At 54.2% G+C, this 20,729-nt stretch overlaps 1 protein-coding gene across 10 annotated transcripts in view; it reads right to left on the reverse strand.

Annotated features, from left to right (window-relative positions):
• MYO9B (myosin IXB) overlaps window positions 1–20,605 on the reverse strand; it is an 88,216-nt gene extending 67,611 nt beyond the window's left edge. For 9 of the 10 annotated variants that reach the window (XM_034998117.1, XM_034998115.1, XM_034998112.1 and 6 more), the window contains exons 1-2: window positions 20,522–20,605; window positions 468–1,363 (exon numbers count right to left, since the gene is read on the reverse strand). In XM_034998117.1, coding sequence (XP_034854008.1) covers window positions 468–1,307 — 840 coding nt within the window. In that variant the 5' untranslated portion in view covers window positions 1,308–1,363; window positions 20,522–20,605. Of the gene's footprint in view, window positions 1–467; window positions 1,364–6,123; window positions 6,264–20,521 lie in introns of all 10 variants that reach the window. The other variant, XM_034998110.1, reaches the window with a different exon arrangement.
• Between the last annotated feature and the right edge of the window lie 124 nt (window positions 20,606–20,729).

Below are 20,729 nucleotides of genomic sequence, written 5' to 3' on the forward strand. Positions count from 1 at the left end.
CTGTTGAGAGCAAAGGACTTGCCTGTGAGTCTGCCTTACATATGCAAACCAACCATTCCGGAGCCCATACCCCCACCACATCTGTTCTCAGGCTCTCGCACTCTGGGCCACTAGCTCCTGCCCTGATCACCCCAGGGCCAGGGTAGCCCCTACTTCCCAGATCCCCGGAATTATTCAACCGAGCCAATCCTAAGCCTGCAGACCACCGGCTCACCCATTCCTTCCCATGAAAACCACAGCAGAGACTCTGCCCACGTTTCCCCTAATCCAGCTATCTCCCCACCAGCCCTGGTGCTTCCCAGTGTGGCCCTGCGTGGCTTGCTGAGCAGCGCCCCCAACAATTTTTAGGAAACTGAAAGTGAGTATAACCAACTACGTTCTCGAGGGCAGTGGTCTCACCAGAACTGAACGAGAATAAAACCCATGCGTTAAGGCAGAGGGCCCCTCCTGCCGACGGCCCAGCTCACCTCCAGCACGGGGCCGGCGCCCAGGATGGTCCTCTCGACACCACTGGCGTAGCCCTTCTGGCTCAGTGCGGTGAGGCAGTGGATCAGGAAGTTGGTGCTCTGCGTCTTGCCCGAGCCGCTCTCACCCGAGATCACGATGCACTGATTGACCCGCTTCCGGAGCATGGCGTAGTAGGCCACGTCGGCCAGCGCGAACACGTGCGGCTCCAGCTTGCCCAGCTGCTGGTTCTCGTACATCTTCACGTACTTGGGGTTGTAGATGGGGAGGAACTTGAAGGGATTGACAGCCACCAGGATGCTCCCGGCGTACGTGTAGATCTTCTGCTGCAGGAAGCGGTGCTTGAGGTTCTTGAGGAGGTTCTCCTCGGTCAGCTCGGGGAGGTTGCACAGATCGTCAAAGTCTGCCTGCTGCCGGGGCAGGAGGCCGCGCTCCACCAGGCGCCGGGTGGCCGTGGCCTGGGACACCAGCTGCATGTGCACGTACTTGATGGTGCCATCCGCATTGCGCTCCTGCAGCAGGAAATAATAGCCGTCCTCCTGCGGGTGCTCGTCTTGGGCCCGCCGGGGCCACAGCAGCACGCGGTGCACGGGCGAGTCGTTGGCATCCAGCACCCACTCCTCCCCACCCGTCTCCTTCACCTCCACCAGCACGTAGCACTTGGTGCCATCCAGCTGCAGGCTGGCGATGGCATCCTGGATGACATCGGAAGTGGTGCTGTCCTTGGTGGCGGTCACGCAGCACGAGGCCCGGCTCTCGCTGGTGGCCAGCTGCGGGTAGATGTGCAGGTGGTAGGCTGCCTGCCCCCCGCGGCCGGAGCTGCCTGCCTCGTTCACACTCATCCTGCCGGCGGCCTGGCCTCAGCATGCCTCCCGGGCTCGGGGCGCACGTCCTGGAGCTGGAAGGGAGGTGACGGCATGGTCAGAGTGGTGGGGGTGGTGGTGGGGGGGAACGGCACTGACACCCACCCCTCGGCCAGAAGGAAATCCCCTGCCCCTAACAGAGCTCTCTCCAAAAGCAAGAGAGGCAGAGGAGCCTTTAAGGACATTAAGCCTGTCCTTAAATGTGCCCCAACGTAAGGTTTGTGACTCTTGCAGAGTGACATCATCAGACCTTCTGCCCCGCAAGACCAGACTCATCCCCTGGAGTTTGCTCCATCCCAACCCCTGTTCTTGCCCCCCAACCCCCCCCGCCACGGTCAGCCTCTTAAGACTTTGAAGTCCAATGGGCATGACCATCTCTTGGTCAAGGCCTTCCCAACCCACATCCTTACATCCCTCCTGGCCTCCTCTCTCTGACAAAACCTCGCCCAGCAGCTCCCCAAGCTCCCCCGTGGGCCTTGGTTATGTCCCCAAAACACACGAGGGGCAGAGGAGGCATGTTGGGTTGAGCAAGACTAAACCTGCCCTGAAAATCAGGGATTCTGAAACTCCATGGGGGAGGACTTTGTCAGGGAGAGCCCCCAAAAACTCATTTGAGAGGACTGCTCAGAGGTGCCTTTGCTTCTAGAACCCACGACCTCATTCTAATCATGACAAGACCATCAGACAGACCCACACCAAGGGCATCCTACTGGACACCTGGCCAGTCTTCGCCAAGATTGCCAAGGTCTTAAGCAGCACAGAAAGACCGACAGGAGGAGACTGGGAGGCGTGACAATTAAATCCAATGGGGTTCCCTGGATGGGGTCCTCAACTGGAGAGAGAACATGAATGGAAGAAATGGTGACATCCACATAACATCAGGAGGCTGGTTAAGAGCAGCGTACCGATGTCCATCTCTTAGTTGTACAAACATGCCCTGATAAGGTAAGGTGTTTATAAGATCTAAGATTTGGGGAAGCTAGGGGACGGCTATAGGGGATCTGTGCTGTCTTTGCAACTTTCTGTGGATCTAAAATGACTCCGACATACAAAGTTTATTTTAAAAAAATGCATTTGCTTTTTTTTTTTAAGATTTTATTTATTTATTATTTGAGAGAGTGAGAATGAGAACAAGAGAGAGCACGAGAGGGGGGAGGGTCAGAGAGAGAAGCAGACTCCCCGCTGAGCAGGGAGTCCGATATGGGACTCGATCCCGGGACTCCAGGATCATGACCTGAGCCGAAGGCAGTCGCTTAACCAACTGAGCCACCCAGGTGCCCAATGCATTTGCTTTTTTTTTTAAACTTTTTTTTTTTTTTTGAGAGAGAGAGAGAACGAGAGAGAGAGCATGGGGGGGGGTCAGAGAGAGAAGCAGACTTCCCGCTGAGCAGGAAGCCCGATGTGGGACTCGATCCAGGGACTCCAGGATCATGACCTGAGCCGAAGGCAGTCGCTTAACCCACCGAGCCACCCAGGCGCCCAATGCATTTGCCTTTTAAGACACTGAAGGAAAAAGAGAAAATGCTGCTAATGCTGCCAACAGTTCATTTTGCGTCTTGGAGTCAGAGACACAAATGCAGTATGGGTCCTATGTGGGCCACCTATGCGCAGCTGAGGATACAAGGATGAACCAGACCTTGGTTCAAAGCCCAGCAGGAGCAGCTGGTATGCAAACAAATGTGAGAGTGTGTCAACCACACAAACGAGAGCCAGAGAAGGCTTTAGGAGAGTGGCAACATCTAAGAGGGGTTCTGAAGGAAGAAGAGGAGTTCGTTCAACCGGAAGGCGGAAAGGAGGGAGGAAGATAGGGAAGGCCCACCCCTTGTTTTTGTAAATAAGGTTTTATTGGAATGTAGCCCATTTGTTTACGTATCATCTCTGGTTTCTTTTGTTATAACAGCAGAACTGACTAGTTGTGACAGATTGTAACCTTAAGGCCTGGAAAGCCAAACGTACTTATTTTCCAGTCCTTTACAGAAAAAGTTCACTGAAAAAAAAAAAGTTTGACCTGTACCCTAAACAGAAGCATGACTCGGCAGCAGGAGTGTGAGGGGCCACTAGAGGCTGAGATGCTTCGGATTCTGGGAAACCAAGTCCTGCAGCGGTGTTAGGAGGGTGGGGGCGCGGGAGGCTGAACAAAACTACCCATAATGAAGCTGTTGTAAGAGTTCCCGTGGACAGGTGCAGGCAGTGGCAACAGGTAGGAAGGTCGGGGGAGGTGGGAATATTTATTTTTTTAAACTTTCGCCTAAATTAAGTAATTTTGGTGTGTTTTCTTCCAGTTTAACAGTTGTTATATACATGTTAACGAAACTCGGATTGTTCTTTATGTGATATGTTGGTACGAGTGAATGTTTCTCCATGTCATAAAATACACAACTGAAACATGATTTTTAATGCCTTCCTGGCATGTCACTGTACACACAAATCGTGAGGCATATGATCCTTTCTGCTACCAGTGGGCAGCTGGTTTCTGAGTTCTTGGACACACATCTTTATGCACACCTCTGAGCATTTCCTTGAGATTGATTCATTTAGGCGGGATTAGCAGATCAACAGATAAAACGTTGCTAAATGTCTTCAAACAGCCACAGGATATGGCAGACATGCTGTATTAGATTACATGGCTCATCCACTTTGGATATAACTTAGGCAATTTCTTTAGAAGTTGGTTATACAACTAGCATGTGACCCAGCAGTTCCCTTCCTAGGAGTTACTCAAGAAAAATGAACATGTCCCTACAGGGATAGTACACGAATGTTCTTTGTGGCATTGTTTCTAAGACCTCCGCACCGGAAACAACTCAAATGTGTATTGACCAGCGAATGGATGAACAAACCGGCCACACGATGGAACACTACTCAGCCAGGAGAAGGGACCAACCTCTGATCCTCGCAACAGCATGGAACTGCATGGAACAATCTCAGAATCTGTGTGCTGAGTGAAAGAAGGAGGACAAACAAAAACAAAACAAAACGTACAGACCCAACAATTCCGCTCCTAGGTATAGACCTAAAAGAACTGAAAATAGGTGTTCAAAGAAATCCTTGTACATGCGTGTTCACAGCAGCACAATTCACAAGAGCCAAAAGGTGGAAACAACCCAAGTGTCTATCAGCTGATAAGTGAATGGAGACTGTGGTTCCTACATGCAATGGAGTATTATTCAGCCATAAAGAGGAACGAAACCCTGACACACACTATAGTATGGATGGACCTCGAAAATGTTGCGTTGAGCGAAAGCAGCCAGACATAAAAGGCCACAAAGTGTAGGATCCCATTTGAACGAAACGTCCAGAACAGGCAAATCCATACAGACAGAAAGCAGATCGGTGGCTGCCAGGGGCTGGGGGAGGGAGATGGAGGGAGTAGGAAGTGACTGCTAATGGAGACAGGGATTCCTTGTAGGGGATGAAATTGTTCTGCAGCTTGACAGAGATGGAGGCTGCACGACACCAACATTCAACACCACTGAATCCAACACTTTAAAATGGTGAATTCTGTGCTGTGTGAATTTCACCCAAGTTTTTTTTCAAGTTTATTTATTTATTTTTAAGTAATCTCTATGTCCAACATGGGATTCCAACTCACGACCCCGAGATCAAGAGTCGTATGTTTTTCCGACTGAGCCAGCCAGGCGGCCTCAACCTCAATAAAGTTTTAAAAACAGTATGCACTGTTGTGTATGGTTCCACGTGTGTAGAATTCTAGAAAATGCAGAGTATAGAGACAAAGTAGATCAGTGGCTGCTTGGGGAGGGGCAGGCTGGGATGACAAAGGAGCCCAGGGCGACTTGTCGGGTGATGACTATGTTTACTACATTGGTTGTGGTGGTGGGTTCATGAGTGTTCACACGTGTCACGACTCACTAAATTGCACACTTTAAAGAAGTGCAGTTTAAGTGTATCAATTACAGTTAATAAAAAGCTCTTTTTAAAAATTAGGTGGATGGGGCGCCTGGGTGGTTCAGTTGGTTAAACGTCTGCCTTTGGCTAAGGTCATGATCCCAGGGTCCTGGGATGGAGCCCCACATCGGGCTCCCTGCTCAGCGGCAAGTCTGCTTCTCCCTCTCCCTGCCGCTCCCCCTGCTTGTACTATCTCTTTCTCTGTCAAATAAAAAAATAAAATCTTTAAAAAAATTAAAAATAAAAATTACGTGGCTTATGAAAGAACCCAGTCCCCCAGGTGAGCCTCTTTTAAAACTTCTTGCTGTCTTTTCAAAATGTCCAACCCCTGAGCCCCGTCAATGAGTTCCTTGGATGCCGCAGCAGAGAGAGCTGGGAACCCGTTGTCAGGTGTTCAGAGGTGCCAGGTGGTGCTGTCCGCCTGGCTGTCCCCTGACGTAACTAGAACTGATCACAGAACCTTCACGGGCAGCACCGCACAGCTGGGGAAGCTGGACAGTTTATGCTGTTTCCAAGCCAGGTGAGAAATGCAGGGGCCAGAACTGTAGATATGCACCTTCACCACGGCCACTCGAGGGCACGCACATGCTCATGAGCACACGACACGTGCAGACATGGACACACGTGGACGTGTATGCCCTTTTACATGAATACACCCACATTCGTGCACACACACACCAAAGCACAGACACAAACAGGGATGCACGTGCATGCAGTTTCGCGTGAACACACGCGTGCATGCATGCACACACAGGGACATGCGTGCACGCACAGCACTTTAATGTGAACACACGCGTGTGTGCGCGCACACACACATGCACAGAGCCAGGGCTTCAGGCAGAACGGGCCCCTTCTGTGACCTGCACTTGTGGGGACATGGCTGACGTACGTGCACCACAACTTCTGGAGGCGAGATCCGGCTCACAGACTCAGGGTTCTGGGCTGTCTCATGTCCAAGTGCAGGAATGCAGGTGGTGGAAGGGTCGCACAGATGTGCCTGCTTTCTCCTCCCAGCAGACACTGACTGACCTGAGTGAGAAGCCATCAGAGCCCACCAATGTGATCTTGTTCCTGCTCCAAAGACCTCCCTCACTTGCCCTGGCGGGGGCCTGGTCAAACTCAACATGGCCAGCTAGATTCTGTGCCACCCCGCCCTCCAGGGTCAGTCAATCATCAGATCCCCTCGGAGCCCCACAAGGGATGTCTGCAGCTCTGGGCCCCTTGGCGTGGGGTGCAGGAGACAACCCCGTGCTCAGAGACTGGGGGCCATGCGGGCAGTCACAGGACCGGCTGGTGCTTGCCCCACCCCCCTGGCCAGGAGGCAGGAGATAAGACTTACTCAGGGTGGCTGCTGACTATGAGGGCTGTGAGGAGGGGGATAGCCAAAGAGAAGGGGTGGGCAAGACAGAGAGCGTCTGGAGTCCCCTGTAGGAGCCCTTCTCCCCAGGGAGCCCACACTCTCCTTCCCCCCCCTTCCTGAACGGAAGGACGAACGATCCTCCCCTTGAAACAGTTCACGTGCCTTAAAACCAAAGACGCTAATAAACCCTTTTCCCGCCCAGGGTAAAGCCTGGTTTCCTCCTCCCTTCCACATGACTTGGAGCCAGCTCTTCCCACTCCCACCTGTCCCTCAATCCAACATCCCCCCCCCCCCCCAAACCCACCCCCCCCCCCCCCCATAAAAACCACTGTGCCTCTCCCCAAAGATGCCACCACGCTCCTACCAGTCACATCTGCCGGCCACCGGCCTCTCCTGGTTCTGCTCACTTGCTCTGCAGCCCTGGGGATGCACCTGGATCTGCTCCGGTGCAGGGACTATCCCCCCCACACACACACCTATCCACTCTGCTGCATGTCCCCAGGGGCCACGCTCCACCTCCAGCCCACCACAGGCCACCTCTCCCAGCCCCAAACACCCAGAAGGCTTGTTCCCTGCTCCCCCTCCCACATCCTCCCTGCCCACATCCTGACTGCTGTCACCGTGTCCCCAGAGCTGCCCTCTCTTCTCACCAATCAGGAGGGCCCCTAGGTAGAACCTCCTGCCTCCATTCTCTGGGCTGCTGCAGGGGAACCCCAGGGAACACTGGTCTAGATGTGCGTGTCCTGGCACAGGGCCCCTCAAAGGCACCCCGTGGCCAGCCCTCAGAGCCCCTGGCCATTGGGCCCAATTAAGCATGGCTACCTCTTGGTCTCTACACTGACTCACTGGAAACGCTCCAGGCCCTCCCTACCCAACCAGGCCCAGGTTCAAAGACCAGACCTTGCAGGCTTCTCCAAGCCCATCAGGGAGAAGCTGTCCAAAGCCCTGACCCACTGTAGAAAGCCTAGTTCTCCTTGACTGGGCTGTGTCCCCATGAGATACCCACCAGGCCTTCACCACAGGCCTGGAGGGCCAGCCACCCCCCCCCACTCCCAGGCACCTTGCCCTCCCTTTCCCTCATCTGCACCCCAGATGGGGGGCCTGCCCCACCCTGCTGCCTCCCCTGGGTACTGTTCTTGTCTCCTCAGGTCAGAACGCCCTCCGAGCCCCTCCACCAGCTCCAGGACAACTCTGCTCTCAATGCAAAATCTTAGGGTGCACTGTCGCCGACGGCAGAAGCACAGAGTTCCCGCTACAGGATCATTTCCCCTACAACATTGGGCTGATCTGATTCCCTCTGCGTTCTCACTGAGAAGCACCCCCCACCCCCATCCATTCTGCCAAAGTGACTTCCCAAGAGACCCACCCAAGGGAGAGGTCTGCCAGGAGTGGTATGAGAGTGCCTGCCTCCCAGCTTCCTTGCTGGCACCAAGTGTTAATATTTTTCTCAACTCACAGCCATCAGTGGGCTCAAAAGAGCATTTACATTCGTTCGACTGTCAGGCGGGCCTTTTAAAAAAATTGTATGTGGTGAGCAACTATTTTTCTGTTTCTGTTAAGTTGTTCATGTCCTTGGGGCGCCTGGGTGGCTCAGTTGGTTAAGCGACTGCCTTCGGCTCAGGTCATGATCCCGGAGTCCTGGGATCGAATCCCACACCGGGCTCCCAGCTCAGCGGGGAGCCTGCTTCTCCCTCTGACCCTCTCCCCTCTCATGCTGTTTCTCTCGCTCGCTTGCGCTCTAATAAATAAATTAATTAATTAAAAAAAAAAGTTGTTTGTGTCCTTTGCTCATTTTTTCCTGCTTATTGTTTTGGAACAGCTCTTTGTATAGGAAGGGTATTAATGGTTTGTCAGGGTCAAGGGCGATTTGCTTTTACTTATGGTATTTCTGGATACAAATACTGGATTTTCCAGGCAGTCAGATCTGTGGGTGATTTCTTTCATGTCTGCTGCCCATTCCTCTCCCAGGTCTAATTAACACGGAACTAATATTTTTGGTTGACAACCCTCTCCTTCCCCGATTTATTCTTTACATGTACACTCTTATCCATCTGGAAATTATTTTGGTGGTGGAGGAGTTTCCTAGGGCCGCTGTAATAAAGTACTACAAACTGGGTGACTTAAAACAACAGAAATTTCTTGTCTCACATTTCTGGATGAGTCCAAAATCAAGGTGTTGGCAGGCAGGGCTGGCTCCTTCTGGAGGCTCTGAGGGAGAATCCGTCCCATGCTTCCCCCAGCTTCTGGCGGCTGCTGGCAACCCTTGGCGCTCCTTGGCTTATAAATGCATCCTTCTGGGGGCACCTGGGTGGCTCAGTCGTTAAGCATCTGCCTTCGGCTCAGATCATGATCCCAGGGTCCTGGGATGGAGCCCCACATCGGGCTCCCTGCTCCGTGGGAAGCCTGCTTCTCCCTCTCCCACTCCCCCTGCTTGTGTTCCCTCTCTCGCTGTGTCTCTCTCTGTCAAATAAATAAAATCTTTAAAAAAAAAAAAAATGCATCCCTCTGACCTCTTCATTCATCATCACATGGTGTCTTTTGTTTCTATGTCTTTTTTTTTTTTTTAAGAATTTATTTATTTGAAAGAGAGAAAGTGAGAAGGCACACAAACAGGGGGAGGGGTCGAGGGCGAGGGAAAAGCAGACTCCCTGCTGAACAGGGAGCCCGATGCGGGACTCGATCCCAGGACCCTCAATCCCAGGACCCTGGGATCATGACCTGAGCCCAAGGAAGACGCTTAACCGACTGAGCCACCCAGGTGCCCCTGTGCCTTCTCTTCTTATAGAGACACCAGTTACTGGATTCAGGATGAGTTCATCTTGAGATCTGTCACTTATCATATCCGCAAAGACCTTATTTCCCATCAAGGTCACAATCTGAGGTTCCAGGTGGACATGAATGTGGGGGAGACATGAGTCAACCCAGTATGGTGTGGGACGTGAAATGGGGATCCAGGTGATCTCTTTCATTAAAGAATCCCCTCCCCTGATCGGGGCATCTCCCAGCTTCTTAAATACAGTATATGAAGTTATCTTATATGAGTGGGTTGCCTTCTGGGCTGTTGATGCCAGCGTGGTGCCATGCTGTTTTGATTATCACAGCTTCAGGGAACATTCTTAAACAATGACCTCTCTCTTGGAGGGGCTAGGCTGTTTTCTCTGGCTTCCAAGCACCGCCTTCCTCAGAGTCTTAACAGAGCCCAAGATCTGGAAGTTAGTCACGCTGTGGCTTTAAGGTCCTGGTCACAAGTGGATGTGAAACCTGTGCCCCAAGAATCCCCAGACTGTGCCCAGAATGAAAGGAAGTAGGTCCGGGGCTGAGGAACTGGGGGCGGCAGGTCCCTGGATGGGGGTGGCAGGGGGACGGCTCGGCCAAGTGGCGACTGCAGGCTGCAGCCGTGCTGGGGGCAGCGGGTCCTGAAAACCTGCATCCTCATCCTTACTCTGAACCATAATGCTGTTCCACCCTCCAACTGACGTTCACCGAAGCACTCACAGCGTGTGAAGGGGATACAAAACCCATCTCCCGACTGACGGGACCTGTCTACCCAGACCTGCATGGGTGAACCATGTCCTCATCGCCAAATGGAGACCAAGCTGGCAGACTATAAAGCTGCCCAGGGAAAGAGCCAAGAGGCGGAAACAAAATGCCCCATCCGAGGATGAGTGGCTAAATCAAATGGGGTCTATCCATACAGTGGAACATTACTCAGCCATAAAAAGGAACGAAGCCCTGACACGAGCTTGGCCGTGGGTGGACCTTGAGAACACCGTGCTGAGTGAGAGAAGCCCAACGCAGAAGGCCACACAGTGTAAGACTCCATTTACGTGAAACATCCAGAACAGGCAAATGCAGAGAGGCAGAAAGCAATTAGCGGTTGCCGGGGGCTGGGGGGTGGGGGTGGGGGGTGCCTGCTCACGGGGAACGGCATTTCCCTTTGGGGAGAGGGAGCCGTTCCACAACTAGATCAAGGCGGGGGAATCCACTTGATGTTCCTAATGCTAATTCTTAGGTTAGGTGCGTTTTACCCCAGCCAGAGAAATTCCTACTGAAAAAAACCCTGGGAAAGTAAAAGGCTTTTGCAAACACCGCACTTGTATACTTTCGGCCCTTTGAAAATTCAGGGCCTTTGTCTTATATGTTCTTGGAGAAGGGAGGGGCAGGCAAAGCCGGTGGGGGTTGGGGGGAGGGAAGGACACAACCCAAAATTACGCCCTGGGGGTGAGGGGGCAAACGTGAAGGAGCCGTTCTCGAGGCCTGGCCAGGGCGGTGCTCAAAAATGCAAGGTTCTGCCTACCGGCCTGGCGAATAATTCAGAATTCACTGGAAAATAAGGCGGACGGGGGCCTCCAGAAAGTGTAGCGTAGCTGCTTCGTTTATATAAGGCCATAATTTGAATCCACATGTTTGTCAGATGAAATCATTCTCAAGCTAAAAGGAGAAAGCCAGCATTATAGCAGAATCATGTACGAAGCACCACTTAAAATCCTGCGCGCTTCTACTTTCCAACGCACACTTCCTTCAGCCAGGGGAGCCTTTTTAAGAAGAAACGATCACGTAAAACAATCGTAAAGACGGACACGCTGAGGAACAGCCACAAACTCAGCCTATTTCTCAGGTGTGGCAGCTCAGAGCCGGAGGGCAACTGAAGATCTACACGGGGTGATGTGGCCACAAGCCGAGGAACGCCTGGAGCCCCCAGAAGCTGGAAGAGGCAAGGAAGGACCCCCCCACCTCTGGATCCTTTGGAGGGAGCAAATCCCCACCGATGCCTCGATTCTGGACTTCTGGTCTCCAGAACATCGAGAGAATCACTTTCTATTGTTTAAGCCACTGGGTTTGTGGTGCCCATTTATGGCAGCCCCAGGACATGAATCCAAGTGTCCAGAGCAGAAGATACCAGATGCTCTGAGCAAGGCCCTCATCAAGAAGGACCACTGCCTTTCTTCTGCTTTATTTGTGTATCCCCGAGAAGCCCATCCCAAACACCCTTGCATGACTGTCCCTTTCTTCCCTAAATCCTCCCCTCCAAACCTTCCAGTCTGGCCCAACTGGTCTGGGCCCTGGAGATAGCCCCTCCCTCAGGCATGCACAGGGCTGGGGGGTGTGGAGGTGTGGGGGGGGCACGTTCCATTCAAGTCAGCTGCCCTCCGAGGCAGAGAGGCTGATCTTTCTCCCTGGGGTCTGTGACTACCTCCCTGGCCCCCTCTGAAACAGAACAGGCTGTCTTCTTTCAATGTCTCTCTGGTCAACAAAATGTTTCTGTAGCACCCGCCCTGCTCGGGCTGGGGATTGTGGATATGTGGAAGTGAAGGAGGCCAAAGGGGCCTGGCCTTTAGGGAACTTGACGACAAACCAACTCATGAGCAGAGGGGGTACTTCCAATGGCGAGAGCACTGGGGTAAAGGAAAAATCTGGGGTAGTATTCGACCAGTGGTTATCACAGGAGGGCAAGTCTGCGCTGCCCCAGGGGACACCTGCCTCCGGCTAGAGGCTGGAGGCGTTTTGGTTGTCACTGCAGGGGGAGTGGGGGGGCGCCACTGGAGGGAGGAGGCCAGGGATGCTGCTCTACACCCCACAGCGTACAGGATGACCCCCACCACGGAAAATGCCCCGGCCCCCGGATGTCAGCAGCGCTGCCATGGAGACAGAAACTGACCAGGGCAGGGTGGGCGTTCTGGAGGAACCAGGAGGCAGGGAAGTGCTCAGAGAGGACAGTTGCTGAGGCCGGTGCAGGGAGAAGGGGCAGACGAACTGAGCTCTTGGGGAGGGCGGCCGAGGCGAGGGCGGCGAGCGCCAAGGGCAGGGGCAGCTGGAGCTGGCCTCAGAACAAGGGGACCAGTGTGGCCAGCAGGGCCAAGGCTGGAGGGGGAGGGGCCGAGGTCAAGAAGGTCAGACCCTGCCGGGCCTTGTGAACGTGGGACAGAGTTTCAATTTTAAGGCAAGTCTGATGGGGAGCCTGGCTGGTTGGAGGCAGTGAGAACCAGGACAAGAGTGACATCTGGAAGGGGTCAACCAGGTTGTGTGAGGCAGGTGGACCATGGGGGGCTGTTGGTCCACGGCTCCAGCAGGGGTCTGGGACAGTGAGGGAGAAGATTGATGGTGGTCAGGCCAGTGGGACACAGGATGGCTCTGGTTACAGGAGGAAGGCAGACTTGCAAGGCCTTGTGGGTCCACGCTTCAGGTCCTTTCCCAGTGACCAGTGGGCTCCCTCAATGGAGACTCAGAAGTCTCCCAGAGAAGGGGGTCTAGATGGGCGGAAGAGACCCCTTTGGGGAGCCCTCTCCAAATCACACAACCCACCTGCTGTCATGCCCAGGTAGAAAGCCACCTCGAGAACCTCCTGCGGGCAGCCACAGTGACAACACACAAAAGCTGTGCTTGAGACCTTGGCTCACGAAAAACAAGGGAAAGGGGCCCACGGAGCCCCACTGTGCTTTTAAAGGGATCCTCACAGACCTCAGGCAGGGCTCCAAGGAGGCTTCTGTGCCAGCCTGGTCGCAAGGGACAGAGCGGGCCCACTCCTCGGCCGAAGTGCCCAGCATGGGTCAGCCACTCAGGTCCACGGGAACCCCCCCCCCCACCTGGAGGACAAGTCCCCAGGACACCTCGCTTGGGGAGCAAGTCCTGCCTCACTGGCTACCTCACGTCCGGAAGCTGGAACAAAGCAATTGCTCACCTGGCCGTTCCTGAGCTCTCTGCAGATGAGCTGTTATCACCTCAAAATCCACATCGCCTCCCACCGGGGGCCCCCCCTTGGTTCTGGTTTCTTCCACAACATCCCCTTTGCCTCGCCGCACCTGGCGGCCGCCCCCCCCCCCCCCCCCCGCCCCCCGCCGCCGGTTTTAACTTCAAAATAGCGTCTCGGTCTGATAAGACTCTTCCTTCTTTTGAATACGACTTACTTGAGGTAGAATCCACATACCACACAGCTCACACGCTCGCAGGGCACGGGGCGGCAGTCTGCGCTGTGTTCAGAGATGCGGGCCCTCACCACCACACCCACTTCAGAATATTCCCCTCTCAGAAAGAGACCCTGGACCCTTTCTTTACCGCTTTGTCCTGCCCACAAGACCCTGAAGCCTATCCTCATTTCCCGTTCCCGCGGAACAGCCTGTGTCACCGGCCCCATTCTGTCCCCCCAACACTTGTGGCCGCAGTGTGGGGTCCTCGGGCCTCAGAGTCGCCTTCTCTCCTTCACCTGTGACCCTGGGCCTCATGGCCTTTACCTGGGCCAGGGCCCCTCCTGGCCACGAAGTCTACCCTCTGGCCTGGCTTCTGCCATAATGATCTGGTTCCACTTTTGGACCCAGTGAGATCTCCCAGGCAGCCCACAGCCCGGGGTTCTGCTTTGTCAACATCTTTGGTGATGGCCACTGAGTGGTTCCCCTCCCAGCTATCCACACATCATCACAGAGGCAGGGGGTAAAAGTGTCCCTGTGGGCCAGCCACAGGCTTGACACATGGTTCTCAGCCCACTCTTCTTGCCCTAGAGCTTAGCATTCTTTCATACCGGCTTTCTCTCCCAGGCCGACTGTGGCCCCAGGGGACATCTGGCAATGACAAGAGACAGTTTGATTGTTCCGACTAGGGGAAGGGGAGCTATACTGGGGTGGGGGTGGGGGAGTGGAGAGAGACCAGGAACGCTGCTCAGTATCCTATCCCAGAGAACAGTCCCCACCACAGAGAATGATCTGGCCCTAAATTTCAGCAGTGCTGAGATTGAGAAATACTGTGTTAATTATTGGGGGGGAAAAAAAAAAGAGTTAGGTCCCTAGCTCATGTACACATCAGAATAAAAGTCCTGATGAGTTAAATGGTACAACCCAGGGTGATCCCTCCCAGCATCTGTGAGTTACAACCTCTCTCCCTCCCTACTCGGTGCATTTATGTGCGTGCGGCATCCTAGGACCTCAATTAAGTAACAAAATTATAGAACACACAGTCTCTTAGGTCCCATGGAACCCCTAAACCAGTCAATCTGGGGTGACTTTTCTCTAAGGGGCCACTTAACGATATCCTGAGACATTTTTGCCTTTCACGAGTCAGGGGCAGGAGGACCACTACTGGAATCTAGTGGGTGGAGACTGGGGATGCCCGTTCAACACACTGCAACACAGGACAATCCCTGCCACAGATGATGCCCCAGCCCCAGGTGTCACCAATGCCCAGGCTGAGCAACTGTGATTTAAATAAATAAGGAAAGCAATGTTCACACACTTTGAGGGTGTCCCCAGGGCCTCCCAGGCACAGGAGACATCAGCAAGATTCCAAGCCCAAGTTCACCTGACTGCACGATATTTAGAATGAGGGCGCGAGAGAGTGGGTCGGCCTGGCGGCAAGACTGCCCCAGCTGCCGAGGCCTAGAGACATCTTTCAGGCTCTTTTCTCTACCTGGCAGCCCACCCTCAGCTTCTCCATCTTCATCTCCGCTCCTTGCTAAGCCAGCAGCCAGACTCCTATGGGACCGCTGAGGGGAGACTGGCTCTTTGAGGGTCTGTGGGCTGGGCTTGGCTCTGGCACTTTCTTTGTATCTAGTGTCTGATAAACAGCATCTTCACGTGACAGCCGAGGACCCCGGGGATATTCGCAAGCAGTGGCCAGAGACCCTGCTTGCCAGGAAATCAAAGCCCCGGGGGGCATGCCAGAGACCTGAGAAGCTACATCTCAAGTATTGCCCCTCGGCTCCCTCTGGTCCACCTTCCTAGGACGGGATGGAGATGCCCAGAGAAATGAGTGGGTAGATTCAGGGCAAAGCCCCAGCAAGCCTGTCGCAGATGCACTGCTCTGACTTCACTTGTGAGGATGCAGAGGCACCAGCCTCCGAGGGAGATGACCTTGGCTGGGGCTCATCGGGGGAGCTCTCATGTGACCCTCTTCCTCCCCTAACAAGCCCTGTCCGGGTTACAAGCTCGCCTTGGTGCTGGGCACCTCTCAGTGGGCCCGACTCCTGATATCTGCACACCGGATAAAGAGGCGAGGGCCGTTCTGTTCTCTCGGTATCCCTGAAAGCCCACTCTGCACCTGCCTCGTTAACACTTTTCGCTGGATGATTTTCAGATCTTCCAGAAACTTTTTTTGTCCAATCACCTATGGCAGCAGCTGGTCCCGAAGTCATTTTGGTTCATTAACAGAGCCCCTTTTAGATCCCCTTCCTGTGACCATGGCAACGCTGAGGACAGAGACCTCCGTACGCCTAATTATAAACCTTAGCCAGCCCCCAGGCAGACACACACAGTCTCCCAGGCCTGGCTCTAAATACACCCCTTGTAAAGTCACACGAGATCCACTCCCCCCCTGAGCTGGGTCCTTGCTTCTCTACTGTCATCCCAAGTGTAAGGACATGTGCGAGATCTGGAAGATTCCTAACGGGATGCTTCCAAAGTTGATGTGGCCAACTTGCCCACCGCCCTTAAGATATTTATTTAAGAGTAAGACTAAACAAAATGAACTCTACTGGTGCAACTATTTATCCAAAACTTCTTCACTAAATAAAAATGAAATTTGTCCCTTACTCAATGTTAGGGGCTTAAGCGGGTCTCACCTCACCCGCACTCCCCCATTCATTATGTTGAAGTCCTACCCACCAGCAGCCCAGAATTTGACTGTATTTGGAGAGAGGATCTTTAAAGAGGTGATTCAGTTAAAATGAAGTTATTAGGGTGGGCCTGATCCAACAGGACTGGTGTCCTGACGAGGAGATTCGGACACAGACTCGCACAGAAGGAGGATGATCTTGAAGACAGCTGACTACACGCCAAGGAGAGAGGCCATGGAACAGATGCTCCCCTCAGAAGAAACGAGCCCTGCCAACACCTTGATCTTGGACTTCTGGCCTCCAGGTCCACGAGACAATAAATCCCTGATGCTTAAGCTGCGGGGTCTGTGCTTCTTTGTCCCAGTGGCCCTGGGAGACTCCTCCACTCAGCAGCGACAGTAATGCACTGTGGCTGGGTCCCCTCTTACACATACAACCCCGTGGAGCAGGGCAGAGCTGGGTTATAAACGAGTGAGTCAGACCGGACAGCTTATTCATTGCTCCGACTAACCCGCAGGCTGAACCTTTGAATCACTACTTTATTTATCATCGGGCATGGGCTCAGAAAGTCTCGACGAAGAAATGAGTAGAACCCAAGATCATCGGCTGTGTTTCTGAGACATGCCTAATCTCCGAAGCCCGTGCTGGGCCAAAGTGAAAAGAGGTGAAGTGACAGGGCCCGTCGGGGACCCGGTGATGCTCAGACAGAGCCCTTTGTTCTGCAACTCTGTCTGTTCCGGACGAGGGCAGAGAGAAGGGCCTGTCTTGCTCTGCGGGGAGGCCGAGCAGGGGCTGCCGAGCAGAGGCTGCCTGGCACAGTTGGTTGGGGATGCTGGGCACACAAAGGGCTGGTGGATGGGGACTGGTGGGGGAGGGCAATGTCCAGAAGGGGTGGGGCGGCCCCAGAACGTGCTGTTTCCTCCCACGGAGATACAGCAGCAATGTCTTGGTTGGGGAACAAGCAGAGGAGGACGCATGACGAGCAAAAGTTAGACAGTCTGTGCACGAGGAGTGGCCAGCATCTGGAGCCACGAGGGCGAACAGGAGAAGATAATGTGGCTTTAGGAGCCACACTGATCTGGGGCCACCCCCAAAGTAGCTCTCGAGAAGAGAATCTAATACCTCTAATCTCGGAAGAAAAGCAACAATGTGTTCTGAGCCGAGGGACGGTTCCTGCAGAAATCCAGGTCAGTTGTAAGACAAAGAGAAAGACAATGGCATCTGCTGTCCCCGTGAGCGAAGATGGCCCGGGCTCACCTCTTGTTCCTTCTCTGCTGCCCATTCTGGGGGCGTGCTGCCTAACTCCCCCCTCAGTCCTTTTCCAGTGCTGCCTTTTTTTTTTTTTTTTTTTTTTTTTAAATCAGGACTCTAGATTAAGAACTGACCAGATGGCAGAATTCGGTTGCCGGCCGCTTTGCCCCCATGCCTGCCCTTGGCAGCAGTTGTCTGGGAGCTGACCAAACACCAGAGACCCACTGAGGCAGATGCAGGCCTCGGGCTGTAACCAGATTTCACTACAGAGCGGGGGTTCTTGTGCCCTCAGAGACACAGCCCCATCTGGAGACATTTTTCGTGGTCATGATGCAGGGGGTGTATGCTCTTGGCGTCCAGCGGGTGGAGACCAGGGATTTGCTTGATATCCTGTGGGACGGCCCCCACAGCAAAAAATAACCCAGCCCCAATGTCAATGGTGCTGCAGTTGAGAAACTGTGCTCAATTTGGTCTTTGCCAATTTGAGGTTACTAATAATCCTTCGTGTTTCTGGAAAGCCCAGGGAGCCATCTCTGGCATCGCCGCCTGCCTGAGCCTCAGTTTCCATACTGAGAAAAGAACCAGGACTGCTTGCCACCGGTTGGCAGAATAAAAGAGATGGGTATAAAAGGGTCCATCACAAAGGATGCTCAATAAAGGGCAGGGCAGTGCAGGGATCTGCTCATGCAATTCCCTCTTCCTGGCTTGATTTAACACCTCTGTATCCTTCGAGGCCTGGCTTGGACCTTGCCATCTCTTCCAAGGATACTTGCCAGAATCCCCCAAGCCTTGAAGCTTGCACTGGTCATCCCTCATTCTATCCCACCACATCTGTTGCTGCACTGACCACCCACCGGGCATTTCATTATTCCTGTGGGAGGGAGAGCACTAGAATATCCCCTCCTCTGGGGCAGGAAGGCTCATCTCTGTCACCGGGGCCCAGCCCCCAGCGCTGGAAGGATCAGCCCTTGCTGAATTGAACTCCTGAGCCCACATAAGACACAACTTTGGGGAGCCGAGGAAAGGGAAGTGGTAAATTAACAAGCCTCTGCTGGGGACAGAAAATAGAGCATACAGGCAAACAGAAAGGGGACATTCCTGAGTCTCTACCCTGTCCTCTGAGCCAGAGGCCTGGAACTGAGGGAGAGTCTCACTCAGGGATTTCTGACCAGAAAGGTGTAGCTGAAGCTTTGGGAACAGATATAACGTGCAAAAGCAAACATGGAATTTGTGGAATTTTCCATGCGGAAGATAAAGGAACAGTAAAAAAGGCTGTTTTTGGATACAAACCATACAATGGAAAGCTGAACACAAGTGGGATCACTGCAGTGGGGATTCACTGTATAAAATACGAGGAGGCTGTGTGCGGAGACGCTAAGATTTTCAAGATTGGGTTCTAAAGTTGAGAAATGCTGACTGAAGTCAAGCCATTCATTTTGCAGGTGAAGAAACAGACAAAGAGACTTGACGGAAGTCGGGACCTCCAACATGAGAGCCTGCCTGCCTTCACTCCTGCTACTGGGAGACAAGCACCAGGGCCATGCAACCAGAAGATTCCAGTCCTGTTCATTGGGGGGTATCTTAGCCAGGGCAAGCCCACACTCAATGTCTGTAGGAGGCATAACTTTGGGCTCTGATCACGTGCCCTGGGGCAAGCAAGACCAAAAGCCACCTTCCATAAGGGCCAGAGCAGTCTGGAAGTAAAGGAAGAAGTTGTCTGTGTCCCTCTTTATAATCTATCCAGATTCATCTCCTGAACTAGCTATAAACCCAGCCCCAGCCCCCCCCCCCCCAAGCCCTTCTGGCAGATCCTGGACAAGGATTAGGAAAGAAGAGAAATTAATGCGGATTAAAACTATTCCCACTGCTCCTGGATGCCACAGGAGTCTGGAGACTCCAAGACCAGAATACACCTCAGGAAGGTAGGAGCTGGGACCCTCCAACGGCAAGACACGATGTCCCCACCAACTCCTACCCCAGACAAAGAGATGCAGGAGTGGCTTTCTCTTAAAGACCCCTGGCCTACGGAGCACCAGGGCACCAGGGCACCAGGGAAAGAAGGGAGAGCACTCCGACTGCCTGCCCCGTGGCTGTGGGCTGCCCTGCCTCTCCCCGGCTGAGCTCACAGCCGCCGGGGGACAGATTTCCTGTATGTCGTTTTACCCATTTAAGTCCAAGGATGCAACTCCGAGGAGGTGGTGACAGCCTAGCACACGCGGGTGTGTGCACACCCACTCCCTCCCCTCTCAAACCCAGTTCCAGGCCCCAGTGAGGTCTGGAGGCTCCTTCCTTGCTCCCTGGGACTCCCGGCTCCAGCCAGCCCTGTCTTAGGAGGAGAGTGGCGTGGTTTTCAAGTCTGGAATACCATAATACCAGCCCAGAGGGCACTGGGACTCGCCGGGGGTTACCCAGCGGTTGGGGGTGAAGTCAGGAAACAGATAAATCGAGAGGAAGGGGGCCCCAAAATCCCATGGGTTGCACTCCAACGTCTGTACCCTTGTCCTTTCCTCTCCCCCTCAGCATCCCCCTGAACTGGCTCTCGGTTCTCGCCATGAGTTTTCTCCCCCTCTCCCATCCCCCATAGCCCCCTTCCCCATTCCGCCGGCCACACCAGTGGGTTCGGACCTCCAGAATCTGAACACCCACAGAATCTCAGGCGCTTCTCTCCCCCAGGAGCCATTCCTCTACCCCTTCAATCGAGGGCAGATGCCCCCAGGCCGTCCTGTAACTCTCCCCCCAATCGCACCCCGGCTGTCCCCCCACCGGCCTTGCTCCACGTCCCCCGCCTGGGCCTCTCAACCCCGCCTCCTTGCCTTTCCCCCTCCCAGCCCGTTTCCTGCGACCCCCAACTACCACTAAAGCCACGTCCTCTTCAGAAAAGCCGCTCAAAGCCACAAGACCTGCTCACTCTGCATCCGCAAACTCCCTTACCAGGCCCATCCCATCAACTTTCTCCTTAACCGTCCCACTCCCACTCTCGTCTCCGGCAACCCCTTCACGACCCCCAAGCTCGTTCCCGCTCCCTCGACCCCAGCCTTAGCGCCTCCCAACATTAACCCTCAGCTTCGTAGCCTACAAGACAACCCGCCAATGCGAGCTTCGAGAGCAAGCCGCCAACCCGCGGCCGCCGCCACTCACCTGGGCCTCGGCCGCCGCGCGCCGCCGGTCCCGGGCCGGGTCCCCGCCCGGCCGCCCGCCCGACCGCCCACCACTGGTCCGGCCGCTCCGCCCCGCCGCGCCCGCCGCTCCCCCGCGCGCTCCCGCTTCCGGGTTCCGGAGGGGCGGGGCCAGGGCGTGACGCCAGCGCGCAGCGGGGTGGAGCGCTGCGAAGACCCGCCCCCTCCCA

This window comes from Mirounga leonina, unplaced genomic scaffold (assembly GCF_011800145.1).
Source record: "Mirounga leonina isolate KUSES-001 unplaced genomic scaffold, KU_Mleo_1.0 Mir_94, whole genome shotgun sequence".
In the NCBI taxonomy this organism is placed as follows: domain Eukaryota; kingdom Metazoa; phylum Chordata; class Mammalia; order Carnivora; family Phocidae; genus Mirounga; species Mirounga leonina.